The sequence below is a fragment of the Carettochelys insculpta genome, chromosome 30 (assembly GCF_033958435.1).
Source record: "Carettochelys insculpta isolate YL-2023 chromosome 30, ASM3395843v1, whole genome shotgun sequence".
NCBI lineage: Eukaryota > Metazoa > Chordata > Testudines > Carettochelyidae > Carettochelys > Carettochelys insculpta.
The window spans coordinates 3,605,448-3,633,351 of record NC_134166.1 but is presented as its reverse complement, the minus strand read 5'-3'; the positions used below and the strand labels follow the sequence as shown (position 1 = coordinate 3,633,351).

The following is a 27,904-nucleotide window of genomic DNA, read 5'->3' as shown; positions in this document are numbered from 1 at the left end:
AGACAGGAGCAATTACAAACCAGAGAGAGAATACACAGAACACAGTAGAAAAGTGAAGACGATCATCAGAGAATGGTGGTTCCACCTCAGCCGTTGATAAGTTGTTGCCTGCCAGGCGAAATGCTGTCAATTAAAACAAAAAAGCAGCCAAGTAACACTTTAAAGACTACCAGAATAATGTATTAGGCGATGAGCTTTCATGGGACAGACCCGCTCCTGGTGTGCCACATGTGCGCAGTAGTCAGCAAAAAAGGCTTCAAGGATGAGCCTCTCAAGAGTCTGGGGTTTAGTATTCAGACGACGAAGGTCAAGAAGGGTCTGAAGAAGCGGGTCTGTCCCGCGAAAGCTCATCACCTAATACATTATGTTGTTAGTCTTTAAAGAGCTACTTTGCTTTTTTGTTTTGATCTTGTGATCTGTTTGACAGTGGGTGGCACTAGGATGGGGTCCGTCTCCTTAACAGCCTGATATGCTACTATTGTGCTGGAATGTAGATGGAATGTGTGTGACTTGTAGCTTCACGGTTACTGGCTGCAGACAAGCTCTGGGCCTCTCAAAATGGCTAGAGAAGCTATATTGGTTATACTGTTACACTCCAGCCATTTCTAGCCCTGTCGTGTGAGCTCAAGGCTGCGTGCTGGCCCCGTTGTTCTATACGCACAGTTGGGGTTGTGTTTTCCAATGTGCAGCACTTTGCATTACTCAACATTCTCTGCCATTTTGTTGCCCAGTTTTGTCCCAGCCTTTTGAAGCTCTTTGCAGTCTGCTTTGGACTTCACTCTCTTGAGCCGTTTTGTATCATCTGCACATTTTGCCACCTCACTGATCACCCCTTTCTCCAGATCATTTATGAATATGTTGAATAGGATTGGTCCCAGTACACACCTCAGGGGAACCCTCTAGTTACCTCTCCCCATTCAGTGGAGAAGAGCGGTGTTCAGTGTTCCTTCCATTTTTCCCAATCTATGGGTGGGATAAATTTTGTTTTGTGCACCAAAGCATGTGTGGATGTGCACCAACAGTAGAAACACCTGCTGTTGGCTGTGGGTGGCTGTGGCTGCTTTGCTCATGAGTGAGGCAGCACCTGAATCTCTCTTGGGCAGCCTCTGAAGCACTCAGTTTAGAGGGATCCCTGGCGGTGTTTGGTCATAGGGAAAGTAAGACAATCCCTAAAAACTTCAGTCAAACTGGTCCGTTGCAGTGGAATCTATCTCTGTTGTTTCATAGACTCCTACGGCTGGAAGGGCAAGTCCAACCCCCTGCTGAAAGCAGGACCGATCCCAACTCAATCATCCTAGCCAGGGCTTTGTCAAGATGGAGCTTGAAAGCCTGTAGGGATGGAGAGTCTACCATTGCTCTACAGAACCCATTCCAGAGCTCCACCACCCTCCTAGTGAAAGAGTTTTTCCTAATATCCAACCTCCATCTCTCCCACCATGACCTGAGGCCATTGCTCCTTGTTCTGTCATCTGCCTCTCTGTCCTCTTTGGAATCCCCCTTCTGGGAGCTGAAGGCTGCTGTCAAATGCCCCCTCATTCTTCTCTTCTGCAAGAGTGACCCTGGTGCTGGGAATTGTGTGTCTCACCCACGTCAGCTCTGCTGAGGACTGCATAGTTAGCATCGTGATTAGCAACGATTTCCCATCCCTTGCAAAGAGCTGCCAAAGAAATGAGCAAGCTCACAAACGGAGCATGCCAGGCTCCCTCCCAGCCCTTGGCTCTGACTCAGCGTGCTGGCCGGTGAAGTCTGTGTCTGACGTTACTTGCTCGCCCCAGGGATGTCCCCCTTCCACTCAGTGGCCTACTTTTTAAGCAGGTTATTTCTGACCCCGTTTTGCCCCCAAAGCAGGGGACTCGGCTCCAGGAGGCGTTCCTGCCGTCCTACAGTAATGCCGTTCAAAAGCAGCATCCTTCCAGATCCTAGGGGGGTCCTTTGTGGGAGTCGTACATCCCACAGGACTGCACCTGTTAACCAGGGATCCTTTGGAGTGAATTAAGCTCTTTGGAGCAGGGATGGTCTTGAGGTCTGTGCTTGTGCAGTCCGGAGCACTAAGTGGTCCTGGGCCAGGGGTCCTGGGAGCACATCTAGCAGGGCAGAGCAGAGTGCTGCTGGAATTCAGCTTGAAGCGCTCTGGTCTGGGACTCTCTGGTCCGGTAGGACCACAGAGCCCCTGAATCAGAGTCCTAGTGGCTGGAAGTCTGGCAGTCGGGGTGTTGACAATCAGGAAAGGAGCCAGCTGCTGGGGCTGGGAGCGCGAAGCCTAGTGACTGGGCAGGGGATCTGGGGGCAGAGATTTTAGCCACAGGGGTGGTGGGCCAGGCCAGCAGCAGAGCTGGGCCGGGGCAAAGAGCCCAGAGGGGAGCCCAGCCTGGTCTGTAGACGACCCTAGGAGAGCTGGGAGTGCATCAGCAGAGGATCTGGAATTAACCTCCCCTGGTCCAGCAAACTCCCTTGTTTGGGACTGGTCACGTCCCAAGGGTGCAGGACTAGGGAGGTCCAACCTGGACAGACAATAGATGGGGATGATAAGAGTTTGTAACAGGCCTGAAGAAATAACCCCTCCCTTTGAAATGCAGCCAGAGCTGTGACTTCACCTGTCACTGACACCCATTTTTAGGCCCCTTATGCCACCAGAGTGCCCTGAACGGCCCTTAGAGTCAAGGAGAATTGGGCTCCTAGATACGAGTTTTCAAATGAGCTCAAAAGAGGCAGAGAGTCTGGGTGCCAGCGAATGGGCTCCAGACCCGGCACTCCCTTTGGGCTGACTGGAAATACCAGCCATAGATAAGGTGTGTCCCTGGGGAGCAGGAGTTTGGGGTCTTTAGCAGGGAGATGCGGGAAGGTGGGATATTGGAGGGTCTTTAGTGGAGTGGACTTGAGCAGAGAAGTGGGGGTGAGGTGGGGGACAAGTATGGGGAGTCTGGGGATTGAGGGGAGCTGGGGGGCCCTAGCAGTGGGAACGCAGGATGAGCGGGGAGTCGGGGGCCTTTGGCACAGGGATTGGTGGGAAGCTGGGTTGTGTCTCTGAGGGGTCCCTGGAGATTGGTGGGAGCGGAGGTTTGGGGCACGGGGATCACTAGCAATGTTCCCTCTAATTTTTTCCACTCATGTGCAGAATAAATTTTGCTGAGTGCTCCACGGCCTGGGTGGATGTGCACCACCAGTAGAAACTCAGGCTGCCAGCTGTGGGTGTGGTGAGCATTCTGCTAATCTGGGCAGTGTCTGGCTCTCCTGGTCCCCATGTGGCGGCATTGGTGGGAGAGGGAATCTCTAGCGGGGGAGTGAGGGGCTTGGTTTAAGACCGGTCTGATTAAAAATGCTGACCCCCAGCAGAAGGAATGCAGAGCACTGGGGACTAAGGGGATTTGTGATGATGGCAAAGTGGGTGGTGCTGCAAACAGCAGGACAGGTGAGCCCAGAAACATGGGCCGGAAATGAGTCAGTGAGTTTCAGCTGAGGGTTGGGGTGATGGTACTGACACAGCTTGAGGCAAATGGACTTAAGGGCCAGATCCTGACTCGGCTGGCATCCATGGGCACAGCTGCACCGAAATCAATGGAGCTGCGCCAGTTTACACCGGACCCTGTCTCATGCTTCCTTCCCAGGATTCGAGCCAGGTTGCCAGGTGGATGGTCACCCCACTGGGCAGGAGTCACTGTGTTACCACTGACCGGCTATAGCCTCCAGTGTCCGCAGGGACAAGAGTGTTCTCGGGGCTGCTGGATAACCCTGAGTAACCCTGGAACAAATAGGCCCCCGGGACTGATGTGAGCTGTGTGACACCATGTTCCCGCTACAGTTTCAGCGTCAAAGAAGGGCACTTCAGGGTCTCTCTTCTGAGTGAAGCCCAGAGTCCCGGGGGCCTGATTTCCAGTGATGCTAAGGGGCACCCAGGTGGTGGGTAGAGACCTTAGGATGAGTGGAAACAGTCCCGTAACATAAGACCCCCACAGCCAGCCCTGCTTCCAGCTCCCAGTGTTGGGGAGGATTCAGGGCCGTGGCTGCAGGAGTACACAGCACTGAACATGCTCATGCTTTCCCAGAGCGTAAGTTAGAGCAACCTTGAGGCTGCTCTAACTGACCCCAGGACTGGCCTGGCCCCAGAACACAACAGTGGCCTAGAGCAATACCCAGCTCCAAGTGCAGAGAGTCAGTAATTGGGAATCAGACCCTCGGCAAATCTCAGCGATGGGGGGTCGGCCCCTTTTCCATCCCGTCCCCCTTAGTGCCTCCTGGATAGGGAAGGCAAACCAGGGCACTTGGGCTGGGGGTACGTGAGGGCACTGCTTTCCCACACTACCTCCAGCTGGTAACGGGGCAGCTCCAAGGGTCACTTCCTGTTTCCAGCCGGTTTAAATAAAACCCCGTAGCAATGAGGAGCCGAGATTAATGGGGAGGATCTTACTGTTCAATTACAAGATCCCGCCCAGCTTGTGCCTGATGCGGTCCAGATGCAGGGCTCTGTGCGTCCGCCCTTAAAGGGCCAACGAGCTGTTCTGCTGAGGGGTCTGAGAACATTCTCATGGCATGATGGGTGAACCAAGGCCAGAGCCCGGGTGCATTACGGAGTCTTCAGAATGCTTGCTGTGCCCTGGTGGAGCCTGGCTCCGTCTAGCCCCCTGTCCTAGCTCCCGCTGCATCTGGTTGCTTGTGGTCTGGATCCCACGTACCCCTGCCTGCTGCCCCAGATTAAACCACTGTGCCCACCCAGTCTGACACAAGGAGTTGGGGGTCTGTCTACCAACTGTCCTCACCCACCACCAAACTGCAGAACGTGGCTGCTTTCTACCACTCACACCAGGACACTGAATGGGATCGCTCTCCCAGCACTGAAATGCAGCCACCCCTGGGGTGGAACGCACCTACCATGTAACAGCACATAATGATGCTGCGCAACAGTTTAGGGAAGGAAGTGAAGAAAAATCCAACTGAAAATGCAAGGGCAATTTAGTGAGCCAGGACGCTTACCCAAGCTGGAAATTGGCCAAGAAATAGGTTTGCCACACCAGCTTATAAAATGAGAGTGGCCCACACCACAGTGGAGCAAAACAGTGTAACTTGCTCAAGGAGCCATAGAAATAAATGCTGTAACATCACAGGTGCTTGGCCATCATGGGGAGGCATGCAGGGCAGGCTGCAGCCCAGAAGGGCATATGGTAGCTACGGCTGAGGCGGGGATGGGTGGATGGACAGATGCTGGGGATGGAAAAGGTGGTATGTGGCTAACTCGACAGGGTGTGGAGAAATGGGAATGGAGGGTTAGCCGGAGGGTGCACGGGGTTGATTGATAGAGAATGGGTAAGTTGGGGGGGGCAGTAGCTTGACAGGGAGTGGCTGGAGCTAGGTGGGTAGGTAGATGGATGTATGCATCAGGGAATAGATAGAAAATTGTTTCCCCAGGTCCCTTACTGGGGCAGAGGGTTGTGGGAAGAACAAGGACCGGCCTGAACCTGCACAAGCGTGTGGTAACGCCCCCAATGGCCTTTTTTCTGTTCCTTATCAGCAGGTCTTACAGGCAACCCAGCATGGGCTAGTTAGATGAGATTCTCCTTTGCCCCCAGCTCTCCCAGGTAAGAACAACGGGCACAGGTTGTTGTGCGACTTTCCTGCTAATCTTTTCCATCCAGGTGTGGCATAAATTTTTCTGTGTGCACCAAAGCATGTGTGAATGTGCACCACCAGTAGAAACCAAATCTAGCTGTTGGGAGCTCTGCTAATCAGCTGGGCAGCAAGTGAGTCTCTCCTGAGCAGCTGCACAAACTCCCACTTACAGGGAGCACTGGTCCTGTGCCTTCCACGCACACTAGTACGCGGTCTGTCTGCTGGTATCTCCTTCTCTGGGGATCTGTCCAGATCCCTGGTGTTGCAAGCCCCCAAGCAGAGAGGGAATTCCCCTATAAATGTGCATGAAACTGCAGGTTCCTGCCCCAGGCTGCAAGGGAAGCGAGAGAGGGTTTGAGCAGGGCTGCACCAAGCCCGTGTCCTTTACCAGTCCGAGCTTTGCCAAGAGTGCTGGAGGCAGCTCCCAGGCCCCAGGAGGAGCACAGGGGCTGCAGCCGGCTGGTTGCGGAAGGCTGGGGCTTTGTGTTCCCACTTTGGACCCATTCCCTAGCTGCTGAGGCAATGGATGGCCAAGTGCTAATTGCCTGGAGGGAGGAGCTGTGGGCCAGTTGCTTTCTTAGCCAGTAGCCATCAACTGAATAAAACAGGTCCCTGGGAAAAAGCCAGGCCAGGGCCTGGGTCTGAGCTTTGCAATGGCAAGGGAAGCCTGAGGCCTGGCGAGCATTAGAATTTCTGTTGTACCTTGTGCTAGTATTGGGGTGCCTCCTGGGGCCCCGGCTCAGCCCTGGTGTGTGGTGGGATAGCCAAGGAGACTAGAAAATGGGACTCTTCCCCTAGAGTAGATACTGAGCTTGAGTTTAAGGTAGTGGCTGGGCTGGTCTTTCAGGGATGAGGTGCAGAACCACATAGCCACCCACTTCCCTTTTTATAAGTCGGGATGGCAGACCTGAGTCCTGGCCAAATTCCAGCTCGGATGATTGTCTTGGCCCCCTAAATTGCCCGTCTTCTTCTTCCTCGCTTCCTGCCCTAAACTGTTGGGCAGCGTTGCTGTGTGCTGTTACACAGTAGGCGTGTTCCACCCCAGTGGTGGCTGCATTTCAGTGCTGGGGGAGCGATCCCATCCAGCATCCCTATGTGACTGGCAGGCAGCAGCCACATTCCGTATTTCGGTGGTAGGTGATTGCTGTTGGCAGATAGACCACAAAATCCTTAAGGGATGCAGGGCACCGGGGAATCTGCGACGTGGATTGGCTGGCAGTGTGGTCAAAACTATTGCGCGAGCCTCCCGGCTGATGAATTTGAACGCTCCCCCGGTGCTGAGGAAGAGGAAGGAGTTTTAGACGGCCCGACTCTGGTTGTCATTACTCAGACACAAGGAGGGCTGTAGCTCTGAAGCTGCACGCTCAGCAGGCTGACCCAGCCTTTGGGAAGCCAGCCAGGGTTCTGATCCAAGCAGCCCAGCCCAAGGGGTCAGCGCTCAGACGGGGGCGGTGCATCCCCACTTCTGGGGCTGCCGCTCCCCATTCTCCCACCCACCTGCCTGCAGCCTTGCGGTGCCCAGGAGGGAGGGAACTAGCCCATTCCAAGCTGTTAGGCTTATGAAGGGGTCTCACGACCACGGTGGTCTGTGTGGAGGGGGTGCGTGGTGGGGATCATGAATCATGTGCATAGGGGAGCAAGCAGGAAGCAGCATCCTCTGGCCCTAATCAATTGCAGGTGTCTTCCGGGGGCTGCTTCTTTAGTGGCTGGGAACGGTTTGAAGGCACCACGCAGCGCCTAACTCTGCAAGTAGACCTATGGGAGGCAGTGTAGCCTAGCGGCTAGGGTATGGCCCTGCCCAGGGGGAGGCCTGGGTTCTGTTCCTGACTGTCAGTGGTCAGCTGGGTGGCCCTGAGCAACTCATGCGCCTGCTCTGTGCCTCAGTTTCCACTCCCTTACTTAGCATCTCATGCTAGCCCTTCAGGGGCAGGGACAGCGTCCGTGTTATGGCACAACAGGGGCTTGAGTTCAAGGTGCTGCTGTCACGCAGATTATCCGAGGAACCTACAGTGGAATGTGGTCTGGCTGATTTTCTTGGGGAGGGGATCTGGCCTGACCCAGTGTCCTTGGCTGTGGCGTGTGGCGTGGGCCGGGGGTTGTGGTGGAGCAGAGAGCTTGGCCAAGGCTGGGGAGGAGCTGCAGGGGGAGTGTGAGGAGGTTGCAGGCGAAGCTGTGCGGGAGGTCTGTGTGCAGGGCAGGGCCAGTGGAATGAGAGGGCCCAAAACGCTTGCTCAGCAAAGAGCTGAACCCTACAGCAGCTACTCTCCCTCCTCAGGCCAAAGGGAAGGGCGTGCAGGGGCCCGGGTGGGCACGGAGGCCGTGTTCCCTGTGAGCTGAGCGCTTGGGCAGCTGCCCAGGAGAGATGAAGGAGGTGCCCAGCTGATGAGCAGGGCGCCCACGGCCAGCAGCCTGTGTTACTGTTGGTAGTGCATGTCTGCACATGCCTCGGCGCACATAACAACATTTATTCTGCTCATGGATGGAAAAAAATAGAGGGAATCCTGCAAGGAGGCTGTGCCCATGGCGGACTCTGCTTCAGGGGTCTCCTACCCCCTGCTCCCCTTCGGGAAGCGCTGCTGTCTGTGGGGTGTCCCCTGCCCTCCCCTCATGTGACAGGAAATACCAAGAGGTTTTACTTTCCCACTGCTATTACAGGGAAGGGGAGGGGGCGACATGGGGGTTTCTCTTTAAAGAGAAATGCTGCTCATTAGAGCCACCCTCATTAACTGACTGGTTTCATCGTCATGTTGTGCCAAGGGAGGAGGAGCAGGGCCCCTCTGTGTGGGTCCTGTACCCACACCTATGCCTGGCTGTGCACCCCAGTTTTCTCAGCCAAGTCAAAGCAGGACAACCTCTGACTGGGAGATGCAGCAGGGCTGGTAGCCAGATTTTTATACTGGGGCAGATACTCCTGCGTGTCTCAGGGAGTGAGCTAGCTAGTCTGGTCCAAGGCTGCTTTATACTGGTTTAACTGTGTCCACACTGCAGGTTATGCTGGTATAACTTTATCGGGAAGCACGGGAGATGCCACCCACCAGCTCTCCAGCAGGGGGAGCACTGTCTACCTCAGGATCATTGTTGGTCCCAATATGGATCCCTCATCCAAACGTAGCCCCACCTGCAGGCTGCCTATGTGCAAGGAGTTTGGTGGGCCTCAGTCCAACTCCTGGCAGACAGAAAAAAATGGCTATCCCAGCAGGTACAGACTAATCTGCATGGGGCACAGTATCTGCAGTGCTTCTCCTGGGTTGCTGAGCCAATGAATTCAGAGCTCAATGGGGCAGTGTGCCAAGGCCTTTTGGGTATGGTAATAAGCAGAGAGAGGTGGGAACACACCCAGGTTTTTTTCAGAGGAGCTTCTTTGCCACCATCACCATCTGCCCACCTTGGACCTTTTAATAACATCTCTTCACACAACCCCCATGGGTGGGGGTGTGCTGTTAGCTGCCCTGTGTCTCAGTTTCCACATTTGGAGAATGGGCCTTAGTGACTAGCAGAAGGTCATGCAGGGAGTCTGTAGCAGAGTAGGGAACTGAACCAGGTCTTGTAAATCTTAGGATGGCATCCTAACCACTGAGCAATCCTTAAACTGCCTGGGTCACCTGGTTCAGGATCCCATCTCACATTGGCTTACACTGAGTGCTTCTAAGCAGCTATGGACCAGCTTACTTCCTGACCCCTAACACGGAGACTTTAGCTCGGGCTCTGAAGCAGGGGGTTTATAGAGCCCTTCCTGTCTAACTCAGCCTCTGTTCGAGAAGTGACCTTCCCAAGCTCAGCTAAGAACCCTGCTCCTGAGTCACCGTTCTATTCCAAGCCACATCTTCTCCCGGCCAGGCAAGAGCAGCTCTGAGAGGAAGGGGCTGGGTTTCTCTGGACTCTTACAACTCCAAGTCTGAGCTCAGCCTGTTGGAGCCAGCTGGCTTCTTGATTTAAAATCTAAGCAAATCATTTTCTAATTATAGATTCCAGCCAGAGGCGGGCCTGCCCCCAGGGGCTCCGGATAGGCCCAGAGTTGTGTGTTTGCACGGAGTAGCCAAACGCTCGTTAGGGGATTTGAGAGCCCATCCGCCACTTCGGCTTTTTTCTTATTTCTTTATAGACATCTCTATTTTTTTATGCTAGTCTCCCACCCTCCAGCCAGCCAAAGAATATCTCACCCTGTGCAGTAGCATAGCTGTGCATGTCGCAATCAGAGACCGAGTTTGCTACGGGGAAGCAGCAGGCCTAGGAGTTAAAGAGGGGCACCGGGAGACCAGACATCTGGGTTCCCCCGCATCACCAAATCACTTTGCCTCCCCAGTGTCTCAGTTTCCCCATCTGCAAAATACAGTTAAAGGTACTGATCTCTCTTGAGTGGTTTGATTGACTAAGGTTTACCAAACTTTTGAACTCAGGGTGAATGGGACTGATTGATATTATAACACACGACAAATGCACTGGCTACTGTTATCCTTAATTTTTTGGTTATATCAAAATAAGGTCAAATCTCAGAGCTGTAGTGGTGTTAGTTTGTAACTGTAACTTCATAAATAACAAGCAGTCCGGTGGCACCTTAGAGACTAACAAGTGTATTAGGCCAGGAGCTTTCATGGGTAAAACCCACCGCAGCAGATGGATTTGGAGTGGAAATGCACAATGCAAGGATTGTATAGTGGGGCAGCGGTGGGGCGGGGGGCGGGAGTGAATGCGGGACCTGTCACTAGCAGGACCAGTTGAGGAAGCAAATTAAGTCGGAGGTGTCTCATTCCTGTGAATATCAAAGGTGGGGAAAATTGCCCTTGTAATGAATAAGCTAGTTAAGTTTTGGGCCCAGGCTGCAAGTCTTGAATTTAAGGCAGGCGAATTACCGGTTAGGGGCTAGATCTCGCTGCGAGAAAGAGAGCCGGTCAGGGTCTGACTGTGAGCGGATGGGTGAGCACAGGGTGCATGGTGGACAAAGGATATGTTTTTGAAAAATTGTATATGGCTCCTAAATATTGCAGGGAGAGAGAGAACGGGCAGAGAAGTCAAATCTAGCGGTCCAGCCCTCTCGCAGTTCAGTACCCTCTGGAACAGTGTTTCTCAACCTGTTTGTTTTATAAAGCACCCCTTTAAAAAAATATAACTACCCCCACTACCTACAATTTTCAAACACACAACATTTTTTCTGCCATTGCAACACACTTGCATAAACAACTTTACTGTCACTGGTTGGTTGGAAGAAATGGCCCACAGGCAATAAACTTGCCATTGTACTTATGATTGTGCAAAAAGGATAAATAAAAACATTCGATGAATATAAAATAAGTACAATTCTTTTATTCATAAAAAGATTGAGAAACAATGAGTTAATGGACCCTCTGGCAGAACTCTGAGCCCCCCACTGCTCTGGAGAACTTGTCCACTCTCTCGCCATCATATGTCTGTCTGTCCATCTCCAGCAAACTCATGAGCCTGAGATGCTCAGCCCAGCCCCCTATTCTCCCCTGAGCCCACAGCCCTCAGCTCCAATGCCCAGAGCTGGATTTGTGTGGGGCACGGTCTTCCGTCGGCATTGCTTTGCTAGCCAAATGCCATGTGCAGATGTACCTCTTGGCCTGGCTGTCTGGGTTCTGCAGAGTGGAGAACAAGGCGAGGGGAAATGTGTCTCTGCACTTTGGCCAGGGCAGTTGGGTTCCAGGGGGAGCCTGCAGTTTTGGAAGCAGAGTCCTGCTGCTGGCCCTCATGCAGCCAGAAAGAGCCTGAGTAGATTGTGCTGAGGATAAGCCTTTGCCCTTCCCTAAAGCCTCCCATGGAAGGACCTCCAAGGGCTGCCAAGCGTGACTGCTGTTGTGCAGGTGGGGAAGCTGAGGCAGGACATGATGTGCTGGCGTGACAGCCAGGAGTAGAACCCTGGAGTCCCGACTCCCAGATTACTCCATGCCCCATGTCTCTGCTTCTTTGCAGAGCTTCGGCTGTGAATCATTTCCTCCCAGCGCCTGCATGATTCCATGTGACCTGCCACTGTTCTGGCCTGATGCACTTGTGTTAAGTAACAGATCAAGGCTGAGCATGACAATGAGGTAGGTTCAGGCTTTGTATGAGGGGAATGAAGCCAGGTGGGGTCAAAACCCAGTCTGTTCCCAGGAACGGTGTGTCCTGTTTTGTGCTGGCAGATGGGACCGGTTGTTACACCACAGCCTGGGAGTTCAGGTAGGGAGCAGGATGAGGGAGGCAAAATTTTTCATCTGCAACCTTTTTTCCTGGTGCAAAGCTCTGATTTGGCAACCCCGAAACGTCATGTGAAGTCCCATCAGTTCCATCGAAGCGTTTCACTGGGGGAGGAAAACAAAGACCTTCAGGAAAAATCCAAACCTTTTGTGTTGCCTTTTTCGCAAGGCAGCTTTCAGATTTTGCCATTCGAAGCAGCTTGTCCTTTAGAAAATGCCTTTCATTCTAAGAAACGAAGGGAAAAGCGTGAGAAAAGGCTCCGAACTGAAAGCAAGCTTGTTGTTTGGCCCAAAGTGGTTTCTTTTTTCTGGCTTTCTGATTCACTGAAAATGTCGAACAAGTTCTGTTTCACCCTCAAACGACATATTTAAAATAATTTTCAGAACAGGGAGTGAGCCAAAAAATCCATCACTTGCTCAGCTTTAATCATGACCCTGCTGCTGCTCAGGTAGGCAACTGAACAACAGTTCCTGCCTCAAAGAATCTGGTGTCTGCATATGAGGTTATGTCTACGCAGCAGCTTGAGCTGTGATTTTCAGCTTGGTGGATGTACCTGTACTAGCTTTGAGCTAACAGAGAGGAATCTGTGCTAGTCTAGATACTATCAAAACAAAAAGCAGACGAGTAGCACTTTAAAGACTAGTAAAATGGTTTATTAGGTGAGTTTTTGTGGGACAGACCCACTTCTTCAGACCAGAGCCAGACCAGAACAGACTCAATACTAGCTTTGAGCTAGTGTGCTAAAAATAGACTCACCTGAGACCTGAGGTACCTGCTTGGATGGCTGTCATGGACTCACAGGGCATGCCCATGCTTGCCCATACGGTCCCTGAGGGGAACCTCCTTAAGTCCAGCAGCCCCTTCATGGCGGTCCACTCTCTCAGGGATTCAGCCTCTCTGCCGCCGAGCCTCCAGCTCTCCGAGCCTTCAGCACGCGTCTCTGCCGTGGGCCCCCTCAGGGAGTCCACTCGGTCTGGACCCCTGGGGTCTGCACTTCTCGGGGGGAATAATGCAGCCTTGTTCTGCAGACCAGAGTGACTCTCAGCCAGCGTCAAATAGAAGGGTTTATTGAGAACTTTAACACAGCCCAGGAACTCTCAGGCCCATCGGCCTCATGGCCCTCAGCACATCTGCCTGATCTCTCTCTGCCCGGCCCAAAAACCCCTCGATCCAGCAGCTCCGCCCCTGTCCTTTGTCCCCAGGTAACCAGGATGGCCTGGGCCCCTCTCTTCACATCTCCACCCATCCGTCCTTTGCAGGGTCTTCTTCCTGCAGCCTTCGGCCTCCCTCCCACTGGTCGGAACCGGCTGGCCAAGCTGGGTTTCGTGGTCACCTGTCTCTGAGGTCTCTGTTCTCTGTGGGAAGCACATTCAGCCCAGCCTGGGGGATAATATTGCCACACCCCCAACTTCGCACATCCTCCCCCTTCGAGTCTGAACTGAGTGGGGTCACTTAGCCAGTGACCTGGGGAAGCTCTGGCCCCTCCCTGCATGATAGGGCATCAGCTATGAAATTGTTGTTCCCCTTGACATGGACCACCTCCATGTCATGACCCTGCAGGAGCCGGCCCCACTTCAGGAGCTTGGCATTGGCCCCTTTCGCGCAATGCAGCCATGTTGGGAAGAGTGGTCAGGGTGCACAGCAAAGTGCTGCCCAAACAGGTACAGCTGCAGCTTCCCGAGAGCCCACCCCATGGCCAGACGTTCCTTCTCTGTGGCTGCAGAGTTCTGCACCCAGGGCTGCAGCTTCTTGCTCAAATACACAGCGGGGTGTCTCTCCTCCTTGTCATTCACCTGCATTAGTCCAGCGCCCAGCCTGGTGTCAGAGGCGTCAGTGAACGAGTTGGAATTCTGTGCTGGTCCCTGCGACAGGAAACTCACTCTCCCCTTGTTAAACCAGCAACCCCCAGGGACTCTGAGTGCCGCCCCCTCCTCCTGCAAACCCTTTGCAGACCCCCCAAGTGCCCCGCATTGTCACCCACACGTGGCCAAGGCTACAGGGCTATCTTGAGCAGAGCCTATGGAATGGCTGGGAGTTGCAGCTGCAGGGTAGATGCACCCTGAGACAGAGAGGGGTGGGAGGTAGATGGGAGTTCAGGCCCGGCCGTGCAGGCCCGCTGTGTTTCTAGTTGGGACGTTCTTAGAAGCCTGGGTCTGATGCAGCCCTTGCTGTCCACCCACGTGGCGGTGCCATCAGCCGGGACGGGAGGGAAGCATCCTTGACCCAGCCTGCTTCCTGTTTTCATGCTGGGCTTCCTGCACCTCGCTCCCAGCTGGCGGGCAGGCGGGCGGCGTGGAGAGGGCTCCACGCTGCGGCTGGCGTCGCCCGAGAAAAGCCAGCCAAGCAAAGAGCCTGTCATGCTGGGGAGACGTGTTGGACCTTTTGGGGGATTGTTCCTTCCCAGTGGAGGGGACTGTCCATCTGGATGGGAGTTAGAACAGGAGGTGGCGGCTTGGAAGGTCCGGTGGTGAGCAGTGTTCCCTGTAAGCTGAGTGCTGGGGCGGCTGGCCAGGAGAGATTCAGGTGGCGCCCCGCTGGTAAGCAGACCACCCCCAGCTGGCAGTGCGTGTTTCTATGGTGGTGCACGTCACACCATGCCATGGTGCGCAGAACAAAATTTATTCTGCCCAGGGATGGAAAAAATGAGAGGGAACCCTGGTGGTGGGGGATGTAAGAACCTACCTTGAGTGGATGCAACAAGAATGGTCCAACAATCAGGGAACTGCAGCAGGACTGGGGTTCTGTCCAGGTGCCCCCTTTACCCCACCCCCATCAGTGGGCTGCTGAGACCTCCGGGGGGGCGGGGTTCATCTCAGCTTTGTGTAGTGGAGCCTTTTCGCTTTGCTTGCTTTCTGCGGTGCTCTCCCTTGCCCACCCTCTTTCTTCCCCTTGCCCCCTTTCTTCCTCTGAGGTTTTGTGGGTACTGTGGTCACACATGCGAGCCCCAGCCTGGCCATGGCTCCCCCATCTGAGATCCTGGCCCAGTCACTGAGGGCAGATCGGGCAAGGCTGCTAGTTGCCACTCTCCCATTGCGGCGGAGGTGGGGGACCAGTAACTCCTTTACTCTGATGGGCTGTGAAAGGGCTGGTGGGGTGGGGACCGTGTGCACAGGTCAGTAGGAGGTTTGGCGATGCTCAGATCTGGGATGTGGTTTTACCCTCAGCATAGACCTGGGGGCAAGGGGGTGGGAATCTCAGGTCCCAAATGTGAACACCTTGGGGGGAGGGGGCACTGCATGTCAATATGCACAATCCAGTGGGTATTGTATTAATGGGGTTAGTGGCTGGCTCGTTAACTGAGGGCTGGTGACTGAGTCACGGTGGAGACAATTACCCCTTTAGTCTGAGTGGTAAGCGCTTGGGCTTTGGGTACCTTAACTCTGGGACTGGCCTTTACTATCAGCTGGGGGGCCAGGCGGACTTGGTTACAGCTTGTTCTGTTGGGATGGGCAGGGTTGGTTTGGGTCCTGCTCTGGCTCAGTTTAGGGCATAGATAAAACAAGATGTGGCCCCTTTCCAGGAGTGTGAAAGAACCTTGCCTGATTCCCAAAGCCTCTGTCGACAGCTGTAGGTGTAAGACAAGGGGGTAACAACTTACTACTGCTTTCAGCTGACAAAATTCCTCCTTTAGCTCAAAGAGCAAAGCTCTGCACTTCGGCCTCAGTAGTAACTCTGTAGCGTGGGCTGCCGGAGACGGCCGGGTCTGTTCTCACAAGAACCTAATGTGGGGCTCAGTCCTCTGCCAGGCTGTGGGGCTGGCTGACCCCATCCAGGCTACAGCATGACCCGTGCTGGCCGCAGCCCCGGCCCGCACTGCATGTGGGCCTGGAGTTTCCTTCCTCGCCGTTAACTTCTCTTCATTTCTCTCTCCTCCCACCAGGATGAAGCTGCGCGTGGTCCTTCTGCTGGGCCTGCAGGTGCATCTGGCCGCTGCGCTCAACCCCAACGACCCCAATGTTTGCAGCTACTGGGAAAGGTGTGGCGTGGGGGAGGCTGGGCCCTGGGTGAGATGGGCCAGAGGGTCTGATAACAGGGCCTGCCGCTCTGCTACACTGAGACCCAGGGGACCGACCGAATTGCCGGGCCCTAGGTGAGGTGGGTGGGGCCTGGCGCTGTACTCCTGGAAGGGGCGGGGTTTTAGAAGGAGTGGGAGGGGTTTCCCTGAGAGTCACCTGGGGCTCTGGCACTGATTCAGGAGAAGAGATCCAGGAGAGACTCAGGGGCCACTCAGCTGACTAGCTGATTGCTCACAGCTGGCAGTGTGTGTCTCTATGGCAGTGCACATCCCCACGTGCCTCCGTGCACATAACAAAATTTATTCTGCACCAAGATGAAAAATGGTTAGAGGGAACATTGGCTGAGAGCCTGGAGCCCTTGTGAATCTCTGGGCCCTGAGGCCATTTGCCCTTTGTCCCGACATCATTGAGCTGTTGAGAGCCCATGGGGTTCATCTCAGATCCTAGTAATGGAGCCTTTCTTCCTTGCTTGCTTTCTGGGTCGCTCCATCTTGCTCACCTTTCTCTCCTATCTGCGTTTCTTCTTCTGATGTATTGTTTGTATTGTGGTTCCATGGGGGAGCCCCAGGTGTGGATCAGAACCACCAACACCCTGCCCTGTGCCTGGCGCTGTACGGATACCGAACAAAAAGACAGCCCCCGCCCCAAGGAGGCTAATAGAAGACAAGAGGCAACAGCTGGAGACAGACAGATAGAGGAGGCCAAAAATCTGTGACCTCTCATCTCTGGTTCCAGCTCAGAGCGTGTTTGGCCACCAGACCCTATTCAGGGCTAGATCCGTGTCTGTGAAGAGTTCAGCACGCTGAGCTGTGACAGTACGTGGCCATGTCTGGAGCACGGCAGGCTTGGCCTGGCTGGCTTTTTTGCTGTCACGTACATGGGAGCTGTGTGCCCCAGAAGTGTGACTATCACTCTGATGCTGTCTCTGTATCTACTTGGAGAACAGCCCTTTGCCAGGGTTGGAGAGCACTATGGGCCATAATGATCCCTCTGTGCCCCTAGAGATGCCAATACCACTACCAGTGTTGCCAACCTCCAGCCTTCAAAATTGTGAGTCAGGAATTGGAACAAAATTGCGAGAGTGGCATAAACATTCTGAGATTAAAAAATAACAAAAGTTGCTCTCCTGGGGCCTCTAGGGATTGCGATTCGATTCCAATCTTTGCTCCCTGACCAGGATGGATAGAAATAGCCCCCATAATCTCACAACTATGGGAGCTGGGGCTTTGCAAAAAGCAGCAGGAGCCGCCAACAGTGCTACAGGCCTTGTTTTATCTCAGTCTGCCCCCTGGGATAGGGCAGGTGCTTTGTCTGGTCCAAAGCTACCAGCTGATGCCATTGGGATGCTAGGAGGGGTACTGGAACCCAGGTGTCCTGCGTGGAAGTTATAAAGCCCCTGTCACCAATCCACAGCCCTGCCACCATGGGCGGGGTGGAATCAGCCATTTCTCTTGGCCACCCTTGGGCTGCCACCAAAGCGGCTCTATATTTTCCCTGGCAGCTTCACCACAGCAGCGAAGGAGTCCTACGCTCATCCCTACGCCCAGGCCTCCAAGGAGTCGTGTGATGGGACCTGGAATTTCTTCAAGCTGTGCACCCAGCGCAAGTAAGAAGCGCCCCTCTCCCTGCAGGGCCTGGCAAATGGCCTCTGACCCTCCACTCGCTGTCCTCAAAAGTTCTCTGGGAATCCCCTGGGCTGACCCTGACACGGCCTCCTGGCAGTGGGGTCCCACAGGCTGTCCCCAGCATGGCCCCCGGCATCAGAATCCCATGGGCTAGCCCCAGTGGGCTCACTCCGGCACAGCCCTCTGACAGTAGGGTCCTGCCAGCTCCTCACAAGCAGCAGGGAGTTCCACTGTTTTGACCTGGCTACTCATAAGCAGCAGTGAGTTCCAGAGGTTAACCTTGGTCTGTTCCCATTGATGAGATAACCTGGACCCAGTCAGAAGCAAGAAGTCTCCCAGGTCAACGCCGTTGTTATCTCATTGCTCTTCAGGAGCATTTGGCTAATTGTATCTGGCGTGGGAGACATGACCTCAACGCAGGAAGTTCTCCGGGTGAGCCCTACCAGTCTGCTGTGGCCCTGAGTTCCCCAGGTGCAGTTTATTCTCCATGAACATTCTGCCTGCAGGGGTGACGCTGCTTTTTGCTCTGTGTCGTGCAGGATTGTGTACAAGACAGCCTATCGGCAGGCAGTGAAAATCGACTACCGGAAGAGGTACCGCTGTTGCCAGGGCTATTACGAGAGCACAGATGTTTGCGTCCGTAAGTCTGTCCTGTTGCATTTGCATCCCTTAGTGCAGTGCGAGACAGGGCTCCTGCAGAAATAGGAGGGATCTAAGGGTATCATTCTGCCAGCTGGCACACACCAGGGTGAAGGACTCCTGGGTTCCATTTCTGTCACTGGGACTGATTTGCTGGGTGATCCCCCTGCCCCCCACCCATTCTGTGCCTCTGTTTCCCCAGCTCTAAAATGGGGTGTCCCTATATCTGCTTAGCCCAGTCCTCTTAGTCCCCTGGCTCCCCACTGTGTGCCCCCCAGACACATCCCAGCTCTTCCACGCTCTGAGAAATCACACCTCTGCAATGGAGGAACCCAGAGACCAGACCCACCCCACAGGGGACACGTTTTTTTACTTGGCTCTTTGCTCTGTCTGGCTCTTCCTGATCCGCCCCCATCCTGCCTGCCCTCTCAGATTTCTCTCCATGCCTCTGGGCTTTCTAGCTTCTCATATGCAGGCTTAGCTGCCAGCTTTCCTGCAGACACATGGCTGGAGGCCACCTGGCCACCAGGGGACCCTTCTTGGCCACTGCCAGATGAATCCATGCTGGGAAGCCAGTATGCTCTGGAGCTGATTGAGGCCAGGCTGCTTGTCCTTTGCCAACTCTCCTGATCCTGGCAGACAGCCCCCTCACACCACCTACTCACCCCAGCAGACTCAGACCCACCCAGAAATCGCTGTGTGTTTCGTCGGCTTTGCATCCCTTCTGCCAAGCCGGGGGTGGAGAGTGATTGACTCAGGGGTGGGCAGAGAAGAATGCACAAGGGCTTATTCCTGGTGTGCAGTGGAGGCTGTTCAAGGCTCGCTGGACACTAGAGGCCCCACCCCACCCCTGTCCTATAGTGGGTTGCACTAGGATTTAACTCGCTCTTGTGGTCCCCTGCTCCAGATCAAGGATTAGGGAAACCTGGCTGAGTGGCTACCACAGCTGCTGTGCCGCCCCCACCCAGGGGTGGCTGCATCTCAGCTCCGTGGGAGCAATAGCTGTGCAGAACTGCTGAGCACCCTACAGGGGCTAACTTTCCTGAGTGATTTCTCTGCAGCATTGCTGAGTGCTGTTAAACAGCTGCTGTGTTCCACCCTAGAGGTAGCTGCATTTCAATGCTGGCTGAGTGATTTCTGTGCAGTGTTGCTGAGCATTGTTAAAGAGCTGCTGTGTTCCACCCCAGAGGTGGCTGCCTTTCAGAAATTGGGGGTGAAATTTGACTTACAAATGCCAGGTGAGAAGTTCAGAAAACGAGATCTTGGAGCAGCTCGCATGACCCTTCTGCTTGCTCCTCTCCCTGCAGCTAGTTGTACCAAGGAGTGTGTCCATGGGAGGTGCGTGGCTCCTGACCAGTGCCAGTGCGAGCAGGGATGGAGGGGCACCGACTGCTCCAGCAGTGAGTACCACAGGCCTGGCGCCCCCACGGCACGCTGGGGGCTGTGCACCAGGGTGACGGCCTTCTGACAGAAGCGGCGGTTGGGCTCTGCCTGTGGAAGCCCAGCCGGGCGTACAAGGCCGGGGGGGAGCTGCCATTTCCCGGCGCCGCTCAGCGAGCGTGGGAGGCTGAGCCAGGCAGCAGGCCCTGGGATGACCACTCGCCAGTGGGGGGATCTGGGGAGGGTGTGTGTGAGAAAAGCAGAGCTGTGGGGTGGTGGGAGGGGCTTTGGGCAGGGCAGGAAGGGGTGTGGAATGGATGGGGAGGGAGGGGACATGGGGGTGCTGAGGAGGGAGGGAGGAGGCGACGGGTGGGCTAGGAGAGGAGACTGGCCGTCAGTGCACCATGTGCTGGCGGGAGCAAGGCATTGTGGGTATTCATGCCAAGGCAGAGTCCTGCTTGGCCAGCCCTGGCTCCTTCCCATCTGCCCCCTCCCAGCATCCCTGCCTGGGTCTCAGGGCCTCCGCCCCCGCCCCAGCAGCCAAATTAAACCCAGACTCCAGCTTCGGAGCAGTTGTGTCCTTCCCACGGGCTGAGGCGCCTGCCTGAGGTAGTGCGTTCCCACGCACAGGGGTTCACCAGCTGGGTAGGAAACAATCAGGCGTGGGCTGCAGCCCCAGGCGGGGAGGGGGTTTCTCAGGGGTCCCGCTGTCTGCCCCTTCTCCTTTCTTTCCTCCCTCCCTGTCTCCCTCGTGAAGATGTCTCTGGATTCAGCCTTATGCTCATCCTGGTTTAAATTCTCTCCCCTTCACCCGAGTGACAGCTCCTTGTCTGCTGCTCAGTAACACCACCACTTAAAACAATCAAGCACATTTTTCCATGTGGCAGTTTCCGGACAAAGGCCTAGAAAATGGTTCGAAAGAAGCAATAACGATTAAGTTGTCATTAGCTGAGCGAATGTGTTTAATGGAAAGCAGCGGGGTCTGTGGGTGAGAGGGGGTGGGGCTGCGAATCAGGACTCCTGGGTTCTGTTCCCGTGCTGGGAGGGGAAGGAAGGCTAGTGGTTAGAGTAGAAAGGCCTGGGACTCAGGGCTCCTGGGTTGTGTTCCCAGCACTGGGAGGGGAAGGAAGGCTAGTGGTTAGAGTAGAAGGGCCTGGGACTCAGGGCTCCTGGGCTCCATTTCTGGCTGTGTGCTGTGATGCTTAGGATGACCTTTCCCAGCTTTGTGCCTCGGTTTCCCTACCTGTAAAAGGGAGCTGAGATTCTGATCCTCCCTCCCAGGGTTCCCTTCCTCAGGCTGTGCTTAGAGAGCCTTAGCAGAAGGACAAAGGGTTTGACACTGCTCCACAGCTGCTTCCTTCTTCCAGGGTGTGACAGCTGGTCCTGGGGACCCCACTGCGAGAACCCTTGCCAGTGCGGAGATGGGGGAGCTTGTGACCCCTTCACTGGAGCCTGCATCTGCTCGCCCGGGTACAAGGACACCATGTGCAAAGAGCCCTGTGACCCAGGCACCTATGGCGAGGGCTGCCAGCTGCGGTGTCACTGCAAGAATGGGACCCAGTGCCACCGAGAGACCGGGGCATGTCTGTGCCAGGAGGGATTCACAGGCGCGTAGTGAGTGCGGGCGTGGGGAAAGGGACACAGGGCCTTGCTCTTCTAGGGTGTGCTGCTTCTGAGCTGCTCGCCCAGCGGGGGTTCTGGCTGATCTGGGGCTGTTCCCCTGAAAGGGGGGCCACTTCCAATCCAGCCTCAGGGCGAGGGTCTGGGCTGACTCAAGGGAGGTTGGTGGAAATGGGATCTGAGCTGTCCCCATTTTAGGGGGCACCGGTTCTGAGCCCTGGATGGGATTTCTCGAGCTGCCCTGAGCACTGAGAAGGACTCCGCAGCCGAGGCCGGGTCCCTCACCCATCTCTCTGCCATTCCAGCTGCGAACTCTCCTGCCTCAGCGGCTCCAACGGGCTCCGCTGCCCAGCTTACTGCCCCTGCCAGAACGGGGGCATCTGCCACCCCCAGACCACTACCCTCTGTGCCTGCCCTCCAGGATGGATGGTACGTATTGGGGGGGTTTCAAGCTCAGCCCCACCTGGTCTCCGAGAGCAAGGGGACTAGCCCATGCCCAGCTCTCACACCCGTGGGACCCAGGTGGCCTTGAGTGAGCCCTACGCTGGCTCGGTGCATTGGCTGGGGGGATGCCGGCTCGGCCATTTTCTCTGCTTCTTCAGAGACTCCCATCCCTGCCCTGTCCCCTGGTTTTCCTGAGAGGTCATTGCCCTGACGCTGCTGTTCTCTTGTCTGCAGGGCACCATCTGCTCCATCCCGTGCCCGCAGGGGCGGTACGGCTCAGGCTGCCTGGGGGAATGTCACTGCCACAACAACGGGCTGTGCGACCCAGTCACAGGGCGTTGTCAGTGTGCTCTGGGCTACACTGGCGAGCGGTGAGTGGGCTCTGGCACATGGAGAACCAACGGAGTTGGGGTGAGGCTGGGAGAGAGGCGTGGCCACGTCATGGAAGGACTCTGTCTCAGTCAGTGAGGCATAGCTAGACACCTTAAGTCACATGGTCTGCAGAGCCTTTTGCTCACTTAAAGCCGCCCCTCTGTGACACACATATTCTCAGGGTTTGTCCACACAGGGGAGTTAATCTGGATTAAGTTAAGGTGGGAATTTAAAGCACTGCAGCTATTCTGGAGTAGCTCCCTGCAGGGACACATTTTCTTCCCCCTGATTAAGGGGTGCGCTGCTTGCAAAAATTGATTTCTTCATCCCATACAAACAGGTCAAGATTTTTAACAACAACAACAAAAACAACAAATCATCTGAAATTGGGACAAGAAGCCAACAATTTGAAATTTTTCCCCAAACACAGTTCAGTGCAAAACTACTGATCTTTTTAGTATAAAAATGAATGTAAAGTGCCTTTTGAAAGGCAAAGTGGTTTCACAATAAAATATCATAATTTTCCATTCCTGAAATCATCAAAATCTTGTTGAATTTGACACAATTTGGTGGAAAAAATGGTTTAGTCACAAGAGAGTTTTCCACTAGAAAACTGGAGAGATGAAAATTTTTCAATCATTTCTAAATGAGACTCAGCTGTAGAGTAATGGGGCTACAGCTATTCCGGTCTAGCACTGAAATGTAGGAGGGTTTTTCCATTACTATAGTCAATTCACATTTCTGAGCAGCAGTAGCTCGGTCAACAGATGATTTTTTCCATTGATCTATCCTCTCAATGTGCAGCAACAGTCAAAAAAGCCAACGGAATGTTACGTACCATTAAAAAAAGGAATAGAGAATTCAAAAATATCTTATCACCTCTGTATGAATCCCTGGTATGCCCACATCTGGAATAATGCACACAGATGTGGTCACCTCCTCTCAAAAAAGGTATCTTGGCATGAGAGAAAGTTCAGAAAAGGGCAACAAAAATGACGAGGACAGCTGCCGAATGGGGAGAGCTGAAAAGGATTGGGGCTTTCAGTGTAGAAAAGAGGGGCCCAAATGGGGGATATGATAGAGGTCTGTGTCACTGTAGTAACTGCAGGCACTGAGACCTCATCTGGGGTGAGTGAAGTCTCTGCTTTACAGCATGAGCTGACAGCCCACTTTAGACCCTCTGCTCACAGGTTCTATCCCTGGTTCTGGCAGACCAGCTCTGCTGGCATTACTGAGTGCTGTTGACAAAGTTATTTACTTCTTCCCATAACATAAGAACTAGGGGCCACGAAACGAAATGAATAGGTTAGCAGGTTTAAAACCAACAAACGGAAAAAATTTTTCGCCCAGTCAGCTTGTGGAACTCCTCGTCAGAGGGTGTTGTGAAGACCAGGGCTTTAATGGGGTTCAAGAAAGAACTAGATAAGTTCCTGGAGGACAGCTCTGTCAATGGCTGTTAGCCAGGCTGGGCAGGGATAGCGTCCCCGCGCCTCTGTTTGACAGAAGATGGGAATGAGCGACCGGGGATGGGTCACTTGGTGGTTCCCTGTTCTGCTTGCTCCCTCTGGGACATCCGGCATTGGCCACTGTTGGGGGACAGGATCCTGGGCTAGATGGCCCTGTGGTCTGACCCACTGTGGCCATTCTTATTATTTAACTGTCTACAACCAAGGTTGAGATCAACTTAATTTCTGCACTCCAGGGTGTGAATCTTGCATATTCCTGAACTCTGTAGCTCTGCCAACCTATCTTTGAAGTATAGACCAGGTATAAGAGTGGTTTTCTTCCGTTGAACTTAATCTGTTTCCAAAGTGGATCTAACTAACTCAGTAAAAGGCACTGTTATTCTGGAACAGAGAGTCCACACAGGGAGCTAGTCCAGGATAGCTCTTCCGGTCAGTTCCTCCATGTGGACAAGCCTCACACCCACGCCTGCCTTCCTTCTCAGGCTTTTTTACTGGCGTAATAGACCCAGGGTGGTGGGAGAGCCCTACATTCCAAACTCGTTTTGTAAATGGTCAGCTCGTGTTCCAGCAGCACTTCAGCCAGGGTTGTTTTCTGGCTGCTGCCCCGCAGGGTGTTGCCTGGGGTGGCCACATGGGCCCCTTTTGCAGTGTAGGTGGCTTTGCTTGCTGGAATCGCAATATGGAGTCAGTTCTAAAGATGCTGTATCCCCTAATGGGTTATCCTAATTCCTAAACCCGCCCAGGCAGAATCACCTTGACGCTGATATTCACAATGTTGTACCAAGTTAACTCTGGCAACGTTTTTAGGTGTAGACAAGAACGCATCCTCAGGCACGTTCTGTGCTTGGCATGGGGCAGACCTCTTCCTACTTCACTCCTGTCTTATGGCCTCCTGACTCCTCACTGCTATTTAAATTCAAGCATGCCCCTTGCTTTGCTCCTGTAACTCTGAATGTGTGCTCTTCTCTGTCCCTGTCCCTGTCCCTCTCCCTGTCCCTGTCCCATGCAGCCTCCTTCAGGGATACCTAGGGTCTTGCTTTCTAACACATGCCTGTACCAGCCCCCTGACCCTCACACCCTTCCATGTCACCTCTCTCTCACACACACACACGCACATACACACTCGTGGACTTGCACACGCTTGTGTTAACACGTTGGGGTGGGGATCGAAGCAATGTGTGACGGTAGCAGTGGAAACAGTTCTGAAAAGGGCAACAAAAATGATGAAAGGTTCAGAACGGCTGCTGTGAGGGGAGAGATTAAAACAACTGGGACTTTACAGCTTAGAAAAGAGGCAACTAAGGAGGGGTACGAGAGAGGCCTCTAAAATCGTGACGGATATGGAGAGAGTGAATAAGGAAAAGGTATTTACTTGTTTCCCCGACATAAGAACTAGGGATCACCACAGGAAATGGATAGGTAGCAGGTTTAAAGCAAACCAAAAGGTAGGATTTCTTCCTGCAGCTCCCCGTCAACCTGTGGAACTCCTCGCCAGAGGGCGCTGTGAAGACCAAAGCTTTAACGGGTTGGAAAAGAGCTAGATCAGCTCCTGGAGGTTAGGTGCATCTGTGGCTATTAGCCAGGCTGGGCAGGGAGGGCATCCCCTCACCTCTGTTCGTCAGAGCCTGGGAATGGTTTGTTCCCTCTGGGTGTTAGCCACTGTTGGCAGACAGGACGCTGGGCTGGATGGACCTTTGGTCTGACCCAGTGTGGCTGTTCTTGTGTACAGTACAGTGCCCCCTGAGCCCCAGGTTTCTGCCTGGCCTTCCGGGGGGACCTTCTGCTGCACCAGACAGCTGGTCCTGGGCAGAGTAGAAGAGCCGGGAACCAGCTGCCAGGCTGGGGCTGTGGTCACCCCCACCCTCCTCCCTGCCTGTAGACCCAGCTGCCAGGAGAAGCTGGTGAATGGAAAGGAAGCTTAAAATGCAAGTCCCCAGCTCTAAGATTGTTTTGTGCTGCTGGCGTGGTCTAGAGGGCCTTTAATGAGAACCATGTGGCTTTGGCATGTGCCCACCATGCCTCAGTTTCCCCTCCCGCCCATTGTTATATCTATTTAGATTAGATGCTCTTTCAGACATGGGCTGTCTTGCTAAGTGCATATAGAGTTGAGCGCCGTAATGAATGCCCCTTGCTACTGTAATACAGGCAGATAGTGCTCCTGGTGATGCGCTGAATGCTTGGCTGGGCCAGTTCTTGGCTGGCGTACAGTACAGGCTGTCCCCTGCCAGCCAGGGGAACACCCATTAAACGCTGGAGTTAGGGATCCTCTCCCCAGCTGTGCTGCAGGGAAGTAAATAGCACCTGGGCTGGGAAGCGAGGAGGGAAATCAGGCTGAATTTCCCAAATGGAAAGGGCTGCTGGCAGCAGGGGAAGGAAATGAGGGTTTTTTCCAGCTTCTGGGAGGGTGTCGCACACAATGGAGAGGAAAAAATAAGCCCAGAATCAAACAGCAGCGGCAGGCACTAAGCAGATCCCCAGGAAAGGGTTTGTTGGTGTTTTAAGTGGAAGAGGTTGTGAGGTCTATGTCAGTGGTTCCAAAGCTGGGGTGCACAGACCCTGGGGGCCCATGAGGGCATTGCAGGGGCTCCGTGAAAAAAAAACAAAGCAAATGATCGTAGAATATAAGTTTTAAATAAATTGAAAAGTTACGATCAGTTTTTATTTTTAAAGTAAATGTCTTCCAATAATGTTATTAAGTGTGCTGAAAATCTAGCATGCGGTTTCCTCTTTCATTGAATGAAGTGTATATAGCAGCTGGAATTGGCTCGGAAGAGGGTCCACGAATGGTTTTGGTGGGGGCGTGATTGTGAGTCCTCACTAGTGGAAAGTTTGGGGACCACTGATCTAGAATCTGTGAATCAGGACTCGTGGGTTCTCTACCTGGCCCTGGGAGGGAGATGGGGTCTCTTAGAGCAAGGGGGGTATTGGAGCAAAGGCCTTTGGGTTCTAGCCTCACTTGTGGAATGACCAGGTGGTCTAGTGGTTGGGGGCCTGGGAATCAGGACTTCTGGATTGCGTTCCTGTGATGGGTAAGGTACGTGGTCTATTAGAGCAGGGCAGGGAGCTAAGAATTAGGGCTCCTGGGCTCTGTTCCTGGCTCTGGGAAGGAGTGGAGTCTAGTGGTCAGAGCCACCACAACTCTCCCATAAGTGAATAACCTGCATGCCTCGGTTTCCCCATTTTAAAGATGAGCCCTTGGGTAAAGCTCTGGGACCCTCTGCTGTGCCGCACTCGAGGAAGGCTGTGCTGTTTTTGCCTGAATCAACAGTCTGTTGTGAGACTTGCTGGGCACCATGCCTGGCTGATATAACCCCATCTCAGTGCTTTGGGCTTGCACTGAGGGTTTCTTTATGAACCTTAGGCCTGGGGATTTTTGCAGATGTGCAACCCCTCATGTGGCCGTGCTGCCCACATGCAAGCCGGGGCTCGCTCTGGTGCAGCTGCCTGGCATGAGGAGTGCACCTGGATGCAGTGACCTGGTGCACACACCCTGGACGCAGCCATCTGGGCCCTGTGGATTAATCGAGACCTGGCTCAGGCGCTGAGCAATGACACAATAATCTCTGACCACTCTGCAGTCTCTGCAGCTGAGCTCCCCACCTGCAGCTGGCTTCCCCTGTGCTCTGTCGCTGGCTGCACGCTACTGGTCCCCCTGCCTTGCTCAGGGACACTGGAGCTTGGCTGGCCCTAAGCTGCAGTCATGTCCCTGTTCTCGAGCCCTTTCTGAGCCATGTCTCAACCTGTGGCTAAATTCGCCAGCTGCCAGCTGAAGGGCCATGGAAGGGTAGCTTCCCCTGGCACCCCAGAGGCTGATAGGGGAATAGCACCCTTTGCTGGAGGGGAGGCCCCCTGCTGGGAGTGATCTGCTAAGCAGCCGGCAGGAGAGTCCCGCATTTCCCAGGGTCTTGCATGTAATGAGTTTGTCAGCCTCAGCCTACGGGGACCCCTGGACTGAACAGGTGAGAGGTACCAGTCTGCCTGGGTACAGCTACCCTGTCTGCTCACCTGCCTGGATCTCCCTCAGTCTCACCACGTCCTTCCTCCCCTCTGCCCGGTCCCGGCTCCCTTCCCAACAGGTGCCGGGAGGAGTGCCCCATCGGCAAGTACGGCCAGGACTGCAGCCAGGCGTGTGACTGCGTCAACGGGGGCCGCTGCTTCCACATCAACGGGGCCTGCCTGTGCGAGGCCGGCTTCTTCGGGGCCCGCTGCGAGGAGCGGAAGTGTCCAGACGGCCTCTACGGCCTGGCCTGCCACCTGCCCTGCCTCTGCAGCCCCGAGCACAGCCAGAGGTAGGCCCGGGAGGGGCCTCTGTCGCTGCCGGCAGCCCCCGCAGGGCTGGATGGACTCACCCCACCACACCCCACCCTCCTGTGCATTTGGGAGCCAGCACTTCAGGCATTAATAGTGCCCAGGCTGGCGGGGGGGTGGCGGGTAGGGTCCCTATTTCCAGTCCTTGGGTCTGCTGCCCTCTGCAGGGCGTACGGGGAATAACATGGCACCCCCTTCCCAGCCTGCCATGGAGTCGGGGGCGGAGGGGGCTGGAAATGCT

General features: G+C 54.4%; 1 protein-coding gene across 3 annotated transcripts in view; it reads left to right on the top strand.

Annotated features, from left to right (window-relative positions):
* PEAR1 (platelet endothelial aggregation receptor 1) overlaps window positions 1-27,904 on the top strand; it is a 59,965-nt gene that overhangs the window by 19,877 nt on the left and 12,184 nt on the right. For 2 of the 3 annotated variants that reach the window (XM_074981128.1, XM_074981129.1), the window contains exons 2-9: window positions 15,674-15,769; window positions 17,311-17,415; window positions 17,974-18,074; window positions 19,381-19,473; window positions 20,821-21,067; window positions 21,379-21,502; window positions 21,752-21,888; window positions 27,432-27,644. In XM_074981128.1, the coding sequence (XP_074837229.1) occupies window positions 15,675-15,769; window positions 17,311-17,415; window positions 17,974-18,074; window positions 19,381-19,473; window positions 20,821-21,067; window positions 21,379-21,502; window positions 21,752-21,888; window positions 27,432-27,644 (1,115 nt within the window). In that variant the 5' untranslated portion in view covers window position 15,674. Of the gene's footprint in view, window positions 1-5,503; window positions 5,571-15,673; window positions 15,770-17,310; window positions 17,416-17,973; window positions 18,075-19,380; window positions 19,474-20,820; window positions 21,068-21,378; window positions 21,503-21,751; window positions 21,889-27,431; window positions 27,645-27,904 lie in introns of all 3 variants that reach the window. The other variant, XM_074981127.1, reaches the window with a different exon arrangement.